The 17,548-nt window shown below is 57.7% G+C and overlaps 1 protein-coding gene across 1 annotated transcript; it reads right to left on the reverse strand.

The window, feature by feature from the left end:
• Positions 1-353: 353 nt before the first annotated feature.
• CSPG4 (chondroitin sulfate proteoglycan 4) lies at positions 354-13,994 on the reverse strand. The gene is made up of 9 exons (XM_014879100.2): positions 13,830-13,994; positions 9,268-12,846; positions 8,488-8,967; positions 7,952-8,128; positions 4,887-5,085; positions 4,584-4,718; positions 4,278-4,432; positions 3,262-3,445; positions 354-3,063 (listed from the first exon to the last, which is right to left on the reverse strand). The coding sequence occupies exons 1-9, from the start codon at positions 13,962-13,964 to the stop codon at positions 1,160-1,162; spliced, it is 6,948 nt and encodes a 2,315-aa protein (XP_014734586.2). The 5' UTR covers positions 13,965-13,994; the 3' UTR covers positions 354-1,159.
• Between the last annotated feature and the right edge of the window lie 3,554 nt (positions 13,995-17,548).

The raw sequence follows: 17,548 nt of genomic DNA on the forward strand, positions 1-17,548 counted from the left end.
CGTTTAGGGAGGGATCATGTGGTGGATTTTATCTTGGGTGAGAGGGGTGCAAGTGGTCCCCTTTGGTCCCTGGGGGCTCATGTCAGCTTCCCATCAGACATGTGTGAGCAGGATGTGCCCTGTGATGAGATTCCCAGCTGGAGCAGTGCAGGGTATTATTATTGTTGGGTCCCATCCTGAGCTCAGTGCTCAGTTTTTCCTCTGCCCTCCCTCAGACAGTTTCTATTTAAGTTTTCAGGACTCCAAGCTGGGGAAAATTTGAGCAAGAGCCCAGAATATGGTCCATTACCTCCAAATGTTGCTCAGCAGCTTAAAACAGGCCTAGCAAGGGAGACAGCTTAGGAAAAAAGTGATGCACCTCAGAAAAGGCACTTTATTCTGTTTACTTCTGCCATACTGGAGTATACAGTGGAAAACCGTGCTGGCTCTGCTTTTCTGCTCTCCTCTCCGGTTTCACACTGCCCAGGTGAGCTCCAGCCATCCCTCCCTCCCTGCCAAGGGCATCCTACCTGTTGTGCAACACCCCAGGGCTCGGTGCAATTGGCTTCATGCAGCACACGGCAAGTAGAGGAAGAGCGAGGCGGATATTTTTCCAAGTGGGTGGGGACTCCTAAATTCCCCTGGCATTGGCCACAGAATATTTTCCAAGCCTCTGCTCCAGTGTCTCAGCCCGCCTAGCCCTGGGGAATTTGGGCAGCTTCATCCTCAGCCTGACTCAACACAAGCTGCTCCTCATCCTCCCTCTCTTACCAAGAGCTGTGAAAAGCACCCCTGTGGCGACTGTGCTGCTTTCAGAGGAGCCACCACTGGACCAGCCTGGGTGGCTCTGTGGGGACCAGTGTCATCAGGTGCCCCCCCAGCACTGTGGCCTCCATCGAGTGGCCCAAACGAGCACCCAAAGTCAGCGATTCCCAGCGATGCTCAGGAATTTTGCCTGTCCCCAATTGCTTATGCAGTGTCCCCCTCCCCTGCCCAAAGGAGATGTGGGGCTGCAAGGTGGGCTGGAGCAGCAGCCCCTGCATCCCCAGGTCCCTCCTGCCATCTGTGGGATGCCAGCTCCCAGGGAGGAGGAGGAGGAGAGCTGGGAGGAGGTGGCTGGTGGTGCTGCAGGAGGGGCTGGATGCCCCAGGTGGTCTCGTGGCACCGCACCCCGAGCCCTTCACACCCAGTACTGGTTGTTTTTCAGCGGGGGGTTGGAAGTCCGGCAGTACTGGAGGAGCTCGGGGTCTGGAGGTGCCCCAGAGCCCGTGCCCGGGGGTGGGGGACCTGTGCCCTTGCCCTCCAGGCTGGTGACAGTCGTTAGGGGGATGCTTTGGCTGGGGTCTGTCCTCCGGAAGGTCTCGTGGTCCGGCACGGCCCCGTTCTTGGCCTTGGAGGCGGGGGTGCCCTGGACGTGGTGCTTGCCTGTCTTGTTGCGCTTGTGCAGGTAGAAGAGCAGGGGCAAGATGAGGGCCAGCAGGAGGAAGATGAGGCAGATGGGGATGATGATGCTGAACATGTTGGCCTCAATGAAGCTGAGGAAGGTGCCCCCCGCCCCGGGGCTGGGGCTAGCGGTGGCACCGGGGGCCAGCCAGGGAGTGGGGGGCACGCCCAGCTCGCTGGCATTGGGGCTGCTCCGTGCCGTGCCGTGGGGCACTGGGGGTGAGGGTGCCATCGGGACCGTGAGCAGGGTGACACCGTAGGATTTGGAGGCATTGTAGGGCTCAATGCCGTACTCCAGGGACGCCAGCGCCGGGGGCACACCAGCAGCCACCAGCTCGAAGACAAAGCTGTCCCTCTGCAGGGCTTGTTGGGTGTCCCCAGCATCCAGCACCTCCAGCCCCACCAGCCCTTGCTCCAGCTCGCTCTGGCTGAAGGTGTCGATCGGGGAGGTGGGCTGTCCTGGATCCCTGGATACCCTCACAAGACGGCTGGCATGGGGTGCCCTGCGGACCCTGAAGACTGGGACGCTGTTGGTGTGGTTGGCCAGCCCGCTGGCATCGAGGACACTGGTGTCCAGGAGGGCTGTGGTGCCTCGGGGCCACAGGCTGCCCACTTGGGTCTTCACTGCAGCACGGACAGTCACGTTCACCACCCCGGTCCTGTTTCCTGCCCGTGAAATGGCAACGAACTGGAAGTCATCCTCAGGCGACCTGAGGTCACTGAAGGTGAATGTCACCTCCCTGCGGTCCAGCTGCTTCTGTGAGAAGCCCCGTGATGGCTTTTGGTTGACTTGCACCTGTCCAAATCTGGGGTCCCTGGTGATCCTGTACTGGACGTTACCCGCCCCTCGTGGTGCGGCACCCAGCAGGTGATGGTGGGACACGGGGGCCCTGTTCAGGTCTTGGGGCACCTCCAGCAGTGCTGGGCTGGCAGTGGTGCTCAGGGCAGGCAGCACCTCGATCTCCAGCGAGGTCTGGATGGGTGGGTGGTGGCCACTGGAGAGCCTCAGGGCTAAGGAGCCTGGGGCACGGCTCCCAGTGGCAACAAACACCACGCGGCCAGCATTGACGTCGGCTTGGGTGAAGCGGCTGATGGGCTCCCGTGGGTTGTGCGTGCTGGCCACGTGGCCAGCGAGGGGTCTCTGGAGGACACTGTACACCATCTCCTGTGGGGACACCAGCGGGTCTGCCACGTCCAGGTACTCCTGTGACAAGGTGACCACGGAGCCTGGTGGGACCTGCAGCACTTCTTGCCGCTTCACCACCCGTGGTGACGTGGTGCTGCTGGTCACTGTTATGTTGAATGCTTCAGAGATGACCACCCCGTCCTGTGGAGGACGGACAGACTGCTGTTCCCGGGGCTGGAGCCAAGCCTTGAAACTGAAATGGTCTTTGGAGATGCTGTCCCCACCATGGGTGTACACCAAACGCCTCGCTGCCAGGTCTGACTGCAGGAAAAATGGCCGTGACTGCTCCAGAGGCACACCGGCCACCAAGAGCTGTCCATGAGCTGGTGGCTCTGTCACCAGGAAGACAACATCGTATCCAGCCCTCTCAGGGACCAGGATTTGGCTCAGGAGGTTGGAGGCATCCAACACTGAGGTGTCAATCTCAGCCTGCTGAGCCCTTGTGAGCTGCAGACCTGGCGAGAAAAGGGATGAGAATTAACAAATGAAAGTTGGTGAGGGTTTGATGCAATGACAGAAGAAGGAATTGGATGCAGTTTTAGATGTCTGATGTAATATATCAGCCATGGAAAACAACATAGTGGTATCTTCTTCAGATAAGCAAGCCTTCCTGAAGAGCTGGTTTGTCCCATGCTTCTCCATCCCACCCTTACCTGCGTTCTTCCAAAGCCGAGTCAAGCGCTGGGGACAATTTTCCTCAAAGGAGATCAGGACAAGGAGGATGAACGAATCTGAGATGGTTGTGGGAGTGACCACACGAAAGCGGATGGCATCTTGGACCAGCCAGAAGGGCTTGCCTGGCATCTCATGCTCGTAGAAAATCTGCTTGCTGTCCACCTGACAATGAAAAAAAAAATAAATCCTTGACTGCTCCAATCTTGACTCTGGGGTGAAGCAACCAAGCTCTAATTAGGTAAGAAATGGGGATTTTCAGTAGCCATGGCATGGCAGTGACCATGGAGAGCTCATGGTGTTTCTTTACCAGGATGTGAAGATATGTCTACCCCATCCCTGGAATGTTCAAGGCCAGGTTGGACAGGGCTTGAAGCAGCCTGGTCTAGTGGAAGTGGAACTGTCCATGGGGAGGGAACAAGGTGACCTTTAATCTCCCTTCCAACCCAAATAATTCTGTGACTCTATGATGTTTCTCTCAGCAATTAGGGAAACTGAGGCTCAGAGGAAGGGTTGAGGTTGCTCAGCAGCTTCTGAGAGTGAGCATAGCACAGAGGAGCATCCAGGGAGGGTAAACCTATGTGTCTTTGAGTGATGGAATAAAATAAGACCCTTGCTGGGCCCTGCAAAATTTGACCCCATGGGAGACGGTTTTTTTTCAGAGCAGAGGTGAAAAAATCATGCTTGGCTCTTCCCTTCCACAGCAGCCAGGCTGGCTGGTGCTGCAGCAGCGACATGGCTCAGGAAAAAGGGATTATAGCTCGCTCAGCCTCCCCCAGTGCTAAATCCAAGGCTGGGGCAGCAGCTCCTAATCCCTCTTAGCAGCTGTTGGCAGAGCTGGGAAAGTCACGGCACGGCTGGAGCCTTGCGTTGCCTCCTGCCTGGGATCAGGTGCCTGTGGTGACAGTGGGCTCAGACTGGAACCCCCATGCTGTGGTGGAGGGTGATGAAGGGCTGTCTTTGGGGTTCTGAGAGGCTGGAGGAATTGCAATCTCACCTGGGCTTGGGTGAAGTTCCTGATTTCTTCCCCGTGTGAGGTGGTCAGCCTGCCCAGGCGTGGGGCTTGCTCGATGCTGTAGTACAGAGTGGTGGAGCTGGTGGGGCTGTTGCTCACTGCCTGCAGGTTCTGGCTGGTGATGGGCTGCAGGGCACCTGGAGAACACATCCAGTATGGATCTCAACCAGTCACCTTGCCAACCACCTGCAACCTCTGCCAGGGGCATCTCAGCAGTGCTTGGGCAAGGATAGGAACTTTTCGAACTCCCATTTGAACTGGGAGGATGGAGAACATGCTGGTACCCACCTGGGCAGACAGTGAGGCTCTGCTTCCTGGCCAGGCTGACAACGGGCTCTCTCTGGGCCCTGATGAGGAAGAAGTGCCCAGGAGACAGGTTCTCACCATCCCACAGATCGAAGGCGAAGCCACCATCCAGGGGTCCTGTGGAAAGCACAGACCTGGGCACTTGTGGGGGCCAGAGGAGATGCAGCTCCCCATTAACCTGTCAGGGTTTTGGGGTTGGCACCCCCTGTGGTGGCACGGTGTCCCCATCACCCTGGGGCCCCTGGGGTGGTGCAGGGGGCCTGGGGCACCTCAGTCCTGCCCTACCTTGGTGCACGAAGAGGATGAGGCCGTTGTCTATCTGGGCCTGGGTGAACCTCTGGACCTCAGCTCCGGGCGCTGACCTCAGCACAACCTTCCCGTTGGCCGGGGGCTGGATGGAATAGGTCACCTCTTCTGCTGGGGAGTCTTCATCCTCAGCACTCAGGATGTGGGGGCTGAGAACAGCCGTGGCACCTTCCCGCAGCTGGGGGACAGGGAGAGGCTGTAATCCCCCTGCCATACCCCTGGCACCTCTCCCCTTTTTCCCATCCCAGCTCAGACTGCTCTGCTGGGTGCCAGAGCACATCCCAGCCCAACAAGGGTGCCTTGTCTGCGCCCCGGCTGACGCCTCCATCCTCTGGCCTCTTCCCAGCCCTGCGTCACCGCTGCCGTGTTTGCCAGCACGTGCCACACAGCTGGGTCTGTGCCTCTGCTGGAGGGCAAGCGTGCCTCAGTTTCCCCAGTTCCTGGAAGTGGAAGAGGGCACGGTGCCCCGGGGCAGGGCTGTGCCTTTGAGACCTTGCTTTGCAGGGAAGGGGTTTTGGTGGGGTGCACAAGCACACAGTGACCACAAGCAGCCCTGTCTCTCCCTGGCTGGGTGTTTCTCCTCACTCCCGTCCCAGTTCCCGTCTCACCACCCCCTCACAAGGCTGTGCAGCAAGGCCTGCTGTCCCAGCAAACCCTCCAGGAATGACAAATATGTGGCCGAGTTCAGAGCCACTGAGGAACTTCCCAGGACCACTTCCTCCCGTCCAGTGGTGCCGACCCTCGCGTGGGAACATTGCCACCCCAAAGCACCAGCATCTCCCATCACCAGCTGGAGGCAACAATTTTCCCTGCTCGTGATCCTGTGCCACATCTCTGTCTTGGCAGACCACAGGGATGAATCTTGTGCTGCCAAACAGGTCCTGCCCACACAGCCCAGAGCTGCCCTTTGCCCTCAGGATGCCTGGAAATCATGGGGTGCATGGATGGAGCCGTGCAATGGCTCACGTGGGGTGGAGGGGTGGGATGTGCAGCATCCCACAGCATCATGAGGCTGGGATCTTGGAAATCTGCAGCTTGGAAATCTGCAAGACAACACCCAGGCAGGCGCTGGAGGAGGTGCTCTGCTGGATGAGCTCTTTTCTGCTGTTTTCAGCTGGCCTAACCCAAAACATTGCTTGAGTGGGTGTGGGTGCCGACAGAGAAATGAAATCCCTCAGCAGTCCCCACGGGATGGCAGAAGCAGGCTGGAAAACACAGATTTGGAGAGGCAGGGTGGGGGAAGTGCTGCTGGACACGCAGCCGGGACAGGAGCTTCACTGTGCATGCACTGAGGTTTTTGGGCTGCTTCCTCTCCCCAGCATCCACAGCAGTCAGAATTACAATCACACTGGGGGCTTGGAGCCAAAAAAAAAACCCTCCCTGTGGGCAAAGCAGGGGGGACTGGCAGCCCCAGGGCATCGCTGTCCATTGGGAAGGGACAGCCAGAGTGGCTGGAGCAGCTCTGCTCCCCGCCCAGAGCCCGCGCCGCGGGAGCTGACCCATTTCTCCACGCTCCTCGTCCTCCCTGAATTATTAAAGCTTTCCGCCTGGCTCTTGCGGAGCTCCTCGGCTCATTGTGTTTGCTCAGCCTCCGTGTCGCCTCTGCTCTCGGGGAGAGCGCACGGGGAGGCGGCGGAGCAGTGCCGGGAGCGTGGCCGTGCAGTGCTGGAAGCCTCTCCCTTGGTGGCATCCAGCCATCCTTCCTTCAGATCCAGCCCAAAAACTGCTGCTCCTTCCCAAGGGGCTCCACTTTGGGGTCTAGACCCAGCCTGTTGTCTCCCAGCCCTGCGAGGACTCGGCATCCCTGGAAACCTTTGTGCAATCCCTCTCTGGGGCCTGGCCTGACCTTTAAACACTGAAGTCATCCCTCACCAGAGCACAAACACAGCAGGGCTGTGCCTCTCCCATCGTTCCTGTTGGGGGAAGGAAGCTTTTCACAGCTCCACTGGGCAGCTGTGGCTACTCTTCCCAGGGTGCAAAGGGATTCCCATGGAAAGGCAGACAAATTGCTGCCTCAGAGTTTATTTTTAGGAGGTTTTTCTGTCTTTTCACCCTTATTCTTATGATGGTTGGGGGGGGGGGGGAGGGAAGGCCTTGATTACACTGGATGTCTGGAGTGCAGAAAAGGGGCTGGCACGGGCCCAGCAGCTGAGGGGTCAACTTCTCCCTAAATTTTGGCTCAGGTGAGACAGGTTTACAAAAGGGATTTGGTGGGAAGCTTCCTGGGCTGGAGGGGGAAAACTGGGGCAGGCACAGAGCTAGGGCTTGGGGGGTACCTCCCAAACTTTACTGGTATCCTTCAAAATGGCTGTTTATGGGGCTAGGCAGGGCAGCACCTTCCCCTTGGGTATCTTCTCCAGAATCCAGGCTCCCAGAACCCTTCCCAAGGCAGTTGTGTGATGATCTCATGGAGTAGATTGCTTTCCAGCTGCTAGGCTGGGAAATCCCGGGATAGTGAAAGTAGGTGTGGGGTGGGGGTGGGAGGGGGATGATTGTGCTTCCATGGTTTTTACGAACTTCTAATTTGCTGGAATTTTGCATTAGTGACCCCGAATGGGACAGAGAGGTGCTGGAAGCAGAAGGTGGGAGTTCACCAGCAGGTGAGACCTCTTCCCTTCTGCCGCTTTCTGGGATGGACGTAAAGCGAGGTGTGAAAGCTGCCCAGATCACCGAGTAATTCCAGCCTGTGTTGGTGAAAGGTGGGCAAGGCTGCTGTCGGAGCTGCCGGGGATCGCCCCGGAGCAGGGGCCGCGGAGGCGCCGCTGCCGCCGTGGCAGCGCTCGGCACCGCGGGGCGATGCTCCCACCTCGCGGCCGCTCCCCGCATCAGCGGCGGGGCGGGGCGGACCCGGGGCCGAGCACGGCTCCTTCTCCGCCTCCTCCAGAGCCTCGCCCCGTCGGGAAAACGCTCCTCCTTTCGCCATTCCCCATGGCCCGCCTCTGGGCGGCAGCCGAGCCCCAGCTCACCGAGGAGTGTGACCGCCAGTGCAGGTGGTCCCCAGGCTGGGCTGGCCGCCCCTGCCCGTGGCGTCCCCCCAGCCTTACCTGCAAACCGGCGTTGACCTTCAGCCGCGGCCCCTTGGTGCTGCGGGGCAGGATGGTGATGAAGAGAGTCCGGGGATGGCTCTGTCGGGATACCTCGGAGGCGTTGGCCAGGATGGTAAAACTGTCCGTGAGGGATCGGGGACCGTCCTGCCGGTACTGGATCTGCTGGTTCTCCACCTGCGGGGCAAGGGCCAGGTGATCCTCCATGGAGAACACAGGACACCAGCCCCTCTGGGGAGGGGACCCTGAACCACCCTGGGAGGATGATGGCAACCCACCGCCAGCTCAGGGTTAGTTAGAACCCTGCAGGATCTCTGTGGGAAGCAGACCTGGAACCCAGCATGGATGCTCTGCCTGCATCCCTGCCCCGTATCCCCAGGGGCTGCACAGCAAACCCATCACCCCAAACGCCTCCGTCCCTTCTGATGGGGAGAAGACTCCTGCAGCTCTCCCCAACTTCCCAGTGTGGCTGGGGGCTGGAGACCACCCTGGGCTCTCCTCAAACCCTCGGGAAAGCAGCCTGGTGGGTGCTTTACCTCGCTCCAGGTGAAGCTGTGCAGCCCGCCCTGCTCGGGCCGCTGGCTGCTCAGGAGGCTTCCAAAGCGGGGGGGCTCGAGCACCCTGAACTCCACGCCAAAAGCTGGGTAGTAGGCGTTGGGAATGCGGAGGATGCTCGAGGAGATGGTGGCAGAGCCACCTCCTGGCACCGTGATGTTGTGGACATCCAAGGGGACGGTGATGGGGAGCACAACCAGGCTGACCACCACCCCCTCCAGAGGGTCTGCACTGCGGGCTGTGATGTCCACGACAAACCGGTCACGCTCCTCACTGGGCTTGGAGTGGAGGTAGAGGACTCTGCCACTGTTGATGTCCTCCTGGGTGAAGGACTGGATGGGGTCCAGGCTGGGCTGCTCGTTCACATCCTGGCTGTGCTGAAGCATTGCCAGGAAGCCAGAGGCTGGGGGGCTGCTCACCAGGTAGACTATGTCTTGGGAAGGGATCTCTTCGTGGGTCACCTGCGAGTGGGGGGGAGACGAGGCATGAGTGGGAGGGCTGGTAACTGAGGCTGGGCTGTCCCACAGCCCACCTGCTGTGCAATCAATCCCTCAAAGCGTTGCTGTGGGATGAACTGCAAGAACCACCTTACTGAGGCCATGCCTGAAGCCCTCTCTGCCCCTGGGCAAAGACTGACAAGAACACAAGGCCTTGGCTCTGAGCAGTTGGGAGTAAAATGGAGTCCCGTGGGTGGCTATCCTGGTTTGGTGGCCAAGGAAGTAATGCAGGCATGGAGAATGACTAGAGAAGGGGATACTCACCAGTAAGTCCTCCTCCTTGATCCCAGCCGCTTCCCCCTGGAAAACATAGATCTCCCTGTGGTTGACTATGCTCAGGGGGCTGGGATGAGTATCCAAGAACACGCTGATGGCCAGTGTGTCCTCCACTGCCACCTCATTTGCTTCTACAGTGAACTGGAGCTCATCCCGGGTGTTCCTGCTCCCGTTGTGGTGGTAGGAGATCTCTCCTGCCAGCAGGTCCCTCTGGGAGAAGGCCATGACCGGCTGCTCCCCTCTCAGCACGGTCCCCCACCTCGGGGGGGTGGTTATCAGGAACCGTATCTCTTCATCTGACCTGATGTCCATGTTGGTCTCCAGGCTGAGGACAGAGGAGTCAATGCTCCCTCGTGTGCCCTGGTGGATGACCAGACCGGTGTTGTTGACTATTCTGATGTAGGGGTCTGATGCCTGCACTTCCAGGAGAGCTGTGGTTTGGTGGAGGCCATCCGAGACCTGTAGCTGGATCCAGCCCCGGTCAGCCCCAGAATGGACAAAGAGAATCTTCTTCTTCCTCAGGTCATCCTGTGTGAATCGATAGACCTGGTGGCTCCTGTCATCGACAGACACGATGCTGCCAAACAAGATGTCCTTCCTGGTCAGCACCAGCTGCGCGTCCGAGAAGCCGGAGTCCTTGTCAGTGAAGGCGATGTCATCGGTGGTCAGCAGGTGCTGCCCGTTGCGCACCACGCTGAAGACTCTGTTCACTGCCCGGACAGGGCTGTGGTCATTGACGGGTTGGATGGAGACCCTGAAAACGCCCCTCACCTCCTCGGCCTCAGACTCAGCGCTGCCCTCGCCCTGCCTGATGGCTACGAAGGGGATGTCATCCTCCAGCGTCTCGGAGTCATCATGCTGGTACAGCAGCCGGCGCTGCAGGATGTCATCATTGGTGAACTCCGTGATCTCCTCCCTGGAGGTCCAGCTGTGGGACGCAGCCCAGGCCAGCCTCCCGTGTGCTGGCCCCTCAATCACCTCATAGACGTAGTCCATGCTGTTCACGCTCTGCACAAACAAGTGATCCTTGGAGATGACGGCCTGTCCACCTTCCGGCACGGTCAGGAGCACATTGGTCAAAGTTGGTGCATCAGGGTCCCCACCAATGCTGATTCTGTAGGTGTAGACAGGTGAGTGCTGCTCACCGGCGTGGACGCGGAACTGGAAGAAGTCCTCAGCTTGCTGGGAGTTCCTGATGGTCACACTGTAGCTCAGGTGGTTTCCCTGCAGGTCCTCCTCAGTAAATCCAAAGCCTTCAGTCAGCCTGTTGCCATGCAGTTCCAGGTTTCCCTTTTTGGGAGCTTGGATGATCATGTAGCGGAAGGGAACCGGGGCAGAGTTTGGATCTTCCAACATTGCCTCCAGCTCCTTGCCGGTGATATTTCTGTGCCGCTTATTCTTCATCTGGAGGGGAGCCATGGTCCTCATCTTAATGGTAGCTCTTTTAATTCTTATAAGGAAGGTGTTGTTCGGCAAGAGCTTCTGCCCCACCTGGACTTTGAATCTCACCTCCTCCACGCTGTCTTCCAGACGGTGCTCTGGATCTGTGCTAAAATACTGGATGCGCCCTTGCTCCAGGTCCTGTTGGTGGAAGGACTCGACTTTTTTCCATTCCCCTCCCATGCTCCCTTGCTTCTGGACCTCACCGTACTTCAGAGGCTCCGTGAGGATGTACAGGATGGAGACCCGTTGTTCCACAGCGTTGGTCTCCACCGACAGGTTGGCTGTGGTGATGCGTGCGGCCCCTCCTTGGGAGAGGGAGAGGCCGGTGTTATTGAGCAGGCGGATGTCAGGATCGATGGCCAGGATCCTCAGGGTGGCAATCGGGCTTGGGACGGTGCCGTCACTCACCTGCAAGGTGAGCTGTAAGTTTGTCCCACCCTGGTGCACATAGACTACGCTGCCAGCTTCCAGGTCCCTGCAGGAGAACTCTTCAATGGGCACTCCAGGGTGGAAGTCCAGCTCCACATAACCCTCCTCCACTTGCTGACCATGCAGCTGGAATTCGAGGTCATCGCAGGACGAGTCATCATCCAGGACCTGCAGGATGTCGGTGGTCAGGTGTTTCCGTGTGTGCTTCAGGATTGTCATGTGGTTCCCACGGGGAAAGATCACCTGTGGGGCATCGTTGACAGGGTTGATCATGACGGGCAGCAGGTACACCTGTCCCTGCCGCAGGCACTCCGGGACCCCTTGCTGGGTGGTCACTGTCACCTCCAGCATCAGCTGGTCCATGGGCCCCTCGGAGCCATCGTGGATATACCTGACTTTCCGATTCACAATGTCCAGCAAGGTGAACTTCCTTCTGCTCCTGGACCCGGGAATGTCCAGCTCCAGCTGACCGTGCCTGGGGTCACTGGTGATGCTGAAGAGGATTTGAGACTGACGGATGTTGGCCATGCTCAAGTCTACCGTTGGCTGGGCGTGTTTCCACTCCAGGTAGGCCATGCCCCCTTCAGAGACGATGAGGGGGCTGACGTGCAGCAGCCTGCTGATGTTGGCAAAGGCGGGTGGGAAGCTGCTGTCGGGCTGGCACGGTTCCACCACCAGGCCTGGTGCTCCTGAAAAGCCATTTGGAGGTGGGGAGGTGGATGCCTCATCCTGCTCATACGCCTCCTCATAGTCCCAGTAGTGGTCCTGCTTCCCACAGCCTGCTGTGATGTCCTTTGTGATCACGGCATCCTGCAGGCTCCTCCTCTGCATGTTTATCCGGAGGTCCTCCAAGCAGCCAACAAACGAGTGGTTGGTCATGGTCCACAAGGAGATGAAAGAAAGATGGTGCTCCCTCAGCCTTTGCAAAGCTTTTTCATCCATACCTCCAATGAAGAGGTTGCCCTGAAGGTCCAGGTAGTTGTTGATGCCCCGGTTGGATGTGGATGAGGCATAGTAATCTATCAGTATCTCAAACTTGTGGACGCCCGTGTGGACCTTGACGTAGTGCTGCTGCTCGTCGCTGATGAAGACGTTGTTGTGCAGGACGATGACGCCGTTCCCCTTCTCCACAAAGCCTCGCAGGCGCCCGTTGGAGATCTCCAGGTAGAAGAAGTCATTCTCCAGCCCTGCGTGGTAGATGAGGGGTGCCTGGGTGATGCTCGTCGTTATCACAAACTCGATGGTCGCTTCCTGCCTCGCGTCCCACGTGGGAAAAGCAATGTAGGAGTGTGGCCCCGGGAACCCGAACGGGTCCTCAGGCTCTGCAGAGAACTGTGTGCTGCACCCTTCCTGGACGTGGTAGAAGGTCTTGGAGCTCCCATCAGCAGACAGATGGGAGAGGACATCCAGGCCGTTGAATGTCACCAAGTGAAGACAGCCCCTGAAGGGAGGGCTGGCCTGGGCAAGGTACGGCAGGTCCAGGCTGCCCGTCCCGCCGGCATAGAGGCCGTGCTGGATGTCCAGCTCCCTCGCTGGCCCTGCGATGTCTGCAGAGCTGTTGAAGAGGCCATCGATGGTCAGTGTCATCCTGCCATCTTCCACCAGCAGCTCCACGTCGTGCACTGCCAGGTTATTGAGCTGCAGCCCTGCTGGGGACTGCAAGGTCACCTCCTCTGAGCCCAGCTGCAGCCTGGCCTGCAGGGAAAGACACAAAACCCTCAGCTCAAGTGAGAGCTCTCCACCTTCCATGCTGAAGCACGGACCCACACCCAGGTGCTCGCAAGGGTTTTGGTCCCTCAGTTCACTCCTCCACCTCTGGATGTGCTCCTCCTTCATGCTCCCCATGGGCCTGCCCTGTTAATCCTGCTCTCTGAATTTCTCTCCTTTTTCACACATTCTCAGCAAACTCCAGTCTCAGGGCTGGGGTCCTCCATCTCCAGTCCCACAGTTGGGCTTTTCCTTTCCCCTCCCAGAGCAGTCCTGCCAGATGTTGGCTCCTCCTCCTCCCCCTCTCTATCTTGTCCACTGCCCTTCATCCTTGCAACCTGGGCTGCTTCCAGCCCTTTCCCCGGGAACTGGCAGGGGAAATAGCAGGCTTTGCTCCTCGTGGGCAGCAGCCTGGAGCCTGCCTAAATAGAGGGTTAGCTGGTGAGACACATGGTCTGCATTAGGGACACCTCTGGCCAGTGGCTCGCTTGCTCTTCTGCTTTGGTTTAATGTGGTTGGTAGCCCGGCCCAGGCTGCAGGAGAGGCAGGATGTGTGCCTTGCATGCTCCCTGCTCTTTTTTTCATGGTGGATGTCAACACCATAAACACAACAGGGAATTTTATTCCTCTGTCTTGATTCCTTCCCATGTTCCAGTTGGGACAAGGGAGATCTCTTCTTTCCCTGGATCCTCTTGTCTCACCTCCTCACACCTGAGGGTGCTGTGCACCGTGTCTGGACCACACAATGCACACAGGATGCCAGTGTCAGAGTGTGCCTATGACCACCCCCAGCATCACCCAGCTTCCCCAGATGGAGCCTGTTTCTCTGTATTTAACCAAATCTTCCAAGACTGTGTCCACCCTCCTCTTGTACTCTTGGCATTCCTTGGCAGCTGAGTTGCCCCTTAATCCTCTCACTGGATGAAGCCATGACACAGACCCCAGCCCAGGGAGAGGATCGGGGTGCTGACCTGCAGGCGGCCGGCTTGCAGCTGGAGCAGGAGGTGGTCGGGCTGGCCAGCAGCCAGGAAGAGCAGCCCATTGCCCTGGCTGGTGAACAGCTGCAGGTGGAGCCGCACCGTGCGCGAGGCGTCCGCCAGCGGCATCTCCACGAAGCTGTCCCCGAAGAAAGAGGCTGGGGAGAGAAGGGAGAAAGGTCAGGCAGGGAAGGACACCTCCTGCAAGCTCTGTGATTATGGAACCTCCCAAGCCCATCCATCAGCCCTTCCCTTGGTTGCCATCTGACAGCTTGGTAGAGGCCAGCAGCCTAAAAAGACCCTTGAGGGAGTCTGTTTTTCTGATTTCCCTCAAGAAATCCTAGAAGGGTATGGGTCGGAAGGAAACTTAAAGCTCATCTAGTCCAAGTCCCCTGCTACGGTCAGGGACATTTTCCACTTGCCCAGATTGCTCCAAGCCCTGTCCAACGTGGCCTTGAACACTTCCAGGGATGGGGCAGCCAGAGCTTCTCTGGGCAACCTGTGCCAGGGCCTCAGCACCTTCTGATTAAAGAAATTGTGTTTCTCCTCAGTGCTGGAGGAATAAACATGAGTGCCAGTGATCCATATGTGGATGTGAGAGCGTACGGAAACCTCGGCTCAAATTGGGCGCCTGGAGATGCAGCTGGAACGTGTTCAACACCCAGTATACATCAGCCCTGGAGGACTCAGCTCAATGGCATGTGGTCATGAAATGACAGACTGTGTCACAGGGCAGAGGCGGGAGAGAGCAGGATTAAGAGTACAGGGAGCGGCAAGGCTTAATTTTAGATGCTTTTAGTTTTTAGCTGACTCAAAACATGCATGTGCATCTCACACACGTTAAATGTGTGTGGCTGGGGCATGCAGCCACCCATCCTGCTTGGCTCCAACTCAGTCTGTGGCAAAACTCTGTGCTCAAGCATAAACACTCCAGCCCTGTAAGCTGGAAATGTTTGGGGAGGATATGTCAGGGACAGGGGGCAAATGCACATTTTCAGTCCATATGTAGTCACAGGCTCTGCTGGAGTTTATATATGTGAAGTTTTCCTTCTGTGCTTTACTAGAGCACTTATCAGATCCACCAGCTGCCGACCTACGCTTAGCTTTGGGGTCTGAGATCTGTCTTGCTGAGGTGCCATGGGCAAATAAGGATAGGAATTTGGCTCTCAGGGTCCCAGCCCCTGATCTCTTTTAGAGGAGGCAGGAGTGGATGTTGGATGCCAGGGTGAGACCAATCTTCTGCACAGTGAGGTCTGGGTATAAACACCCACATCTGCTTCTACAACTGCTTCCCTGGTCGCATTTTCCTCTTGCCCAAATTTCTGTGGGATGACCAGGATAGGAATGGGCAGCGCAGGCTTTGCTCAAAGGGTGGTGCAGCAAGTGAAAACCCAACCCTGCAAGTGAAAATCCAACCCTGCAAGACAGCCACAGCCACTGAGGCATTTGGAAGGGGACCTTCTGTAGAGGTGATGGCACAAGTTGGCATGGCAGGGACAGAGCTGGAGCACTGTTGTAGCTTTTCACATTTTCTTCAGAGCTGAGCTTTGCAGCGCCCTGCATGGGGGAAGCTCTTCTGAGCCCTTTGGGAATGGGGAGACCTCCCTGTCCAGGACACCACAAAAAATCATTTCCTGCCGCTGGCAGCAGAAAAAAGTGCCTGAGTTTTCCCCTGTGGTCTGGGAGGATGATGTGGGCGTTGCAAGGACCATCACCCCACCCGTTCTGGACAGGGAGGAAATGGCACGATGGAAATATCTGGCCTTTGCTGTAACACCAAGCCCTTTGCCCAGCCCAGGGCAAGGCTGTCAGGGTGCCTGCTCATTCCATGGCCCTCGTGCCTGCTGCTGGCATGGGGCACTTTGGCTCCCTTGTCCTCTCCAGCCCAGCCAGTGACTCAGAGGAGCTGTGTTGTTCTCTGCAGGGCTCTGTCCTTCCCTGACCTGCTCCCTCCTTCCCATGGTTCCAGCAAAACCAGCCTTGCCCAGTGGCCAAGAGTGGTGGGTGCTGGGGCTCTCAGCACTGCCTTGTCGTGGGGCTTGGTGAGCAGGAGGGACGTGGCACAGTGGAAAAGGGACTTTTCCTGTCCCTCTTTGCACAACCACAGGCTCACGTGCGTGCACATGTGGTCCCCAGGAACATCCATGTACGTTATGTGCTGGCTCCCGCCGAGGTTCCCTGTGCATGCTCCATGCTCCAGCTCCCACTGGGATTTTGCTGCATTTTAGTGGCTTCCCCTAATTCAAAAAATGTTTTGCATATGGGTACTGAGTGGCTGCTCTCACAGGGAGGGAAAGCTTGGCTGGGCTGGACCCACCAGCAGCTCCCATGCCCGCCCAGAGACTGGGCAGAGTATCGCCACGGGTGCTGGGGATGAGAGTTTGGGGCTGCTCCAGCAAGACCAGCTTGTTTTCCAGTGTGCCAGGGGGCACCAGCTCCTGCAGCCAGCACATTTTGTCCTGCCTTCGCCCTCCCAAAGCTGACAGAAATGTTTTTCTTCTCTCATAAAATACTACTAATAAAAATCTCCCAGAGGTGCGGATGCCTAGGGGAGTGGTGCTGTTTGTTGGGGAGGAGGAAGGACCCTTGCCTGAATCCAGGAGGCACTGGAATTTTTCTCTGCCAGCAGAGCCATGTGAATTACTGCTGTTTGTCTTCTCAAATTCCTGCTTTATTTCAGGGCCACTCTCCTCCTCCCTCATCAGCCCAGCCAGGATGTGAAGCCACTCGGCCTGTCACATTTCACTTTCACCAGGGACCTGCAGCTTCTCACCTCCATCCCCCCTCTTCCTTGCCCTCCACTTTGGAAAAGACACAGAAAACATGGAATTTGTTGGTGTTGTTTTTTTCAAATGCATTTTGCTCTGGAGGAGCCTCCACAGGACAGGGTGCCCCATCCTGGTCCATTACTTGGAGCACAGGGACTCCCAGGCACCCATCCCCATCTGTGGGCAGGCTCAGGTGGGCTCGTGGGATCACCCCACAAGGATGACTTCCCATGCCTCAAATCACCTATTTCAAGTGATCTAAGGATGCCACAATCATACCATAGGAGTGTTGTGTTGTGCCCCTCATCCCCGGATGCAGATGCCCAAGGTGGTCCCTCCTCTCCTGTCACGGGGAGCAACATGTCCTGGTCATGCGTTGGGGTGGACACCCCGGATGTCCCACTCACCCCAGATAAAAACAATTAACATTCCCAGCTCGCTGTGTCCCACAGGAAATCACCATGGGTGCCTTGCCAAGCCGATTGAAAGGCGTTGACGAGGCAAGAGGAGCCTCCGTCACAGTTTCCGAGCAGCCAGCCAGCAGATTATAGACTGCAGTGTCACTTGGGTTTGGGGTTTTTGAGGTTTTTTTTTTTTTTTTGGTTTTTTTTTTGCATTGAAAAAAACAAGGAGATGAGCCAAAAGCTCTAAGGAGGGGTCTGGGAGCGAGGCCCCGGGTGTGCTGGGCTGCTCCAGGGGCCGGCACACAAGCGAGGGCACCCGGCCCAGCCGCCGGCCACGCGCCGGCTCCGGGACGCTTTGGCCCTTTTCCCCCTGCTCCTCCAGCTGCAAACACGGCTGGGTTGGCCTCTCCACTCGCTGTTTTTTTGGTGTACAGAGATTTTTCTGGCTAGGGGAGAAAAGCCGGAGGATCCCCATCCGCACAGGGGGCTTCTCCGAGTGCTTGGGGCTCAGCAAGGGTGTTTTGGGCTCTCCTTTGTGTTT

This window comes from Sturnus vulgaris, chromosome 13 (genome assembly GCF_052056855.1).
Source record: "Sturnus vulgaris isolate bStuVul1 chromosome 13, bStuVul1.hap1, whole genome shotgun sequence".
NCBI lineage: Eukaryota > Metazoa > Chordata > Aves > Passeriformes > Sturnidae > Sturnus > Sturnus vulgaris.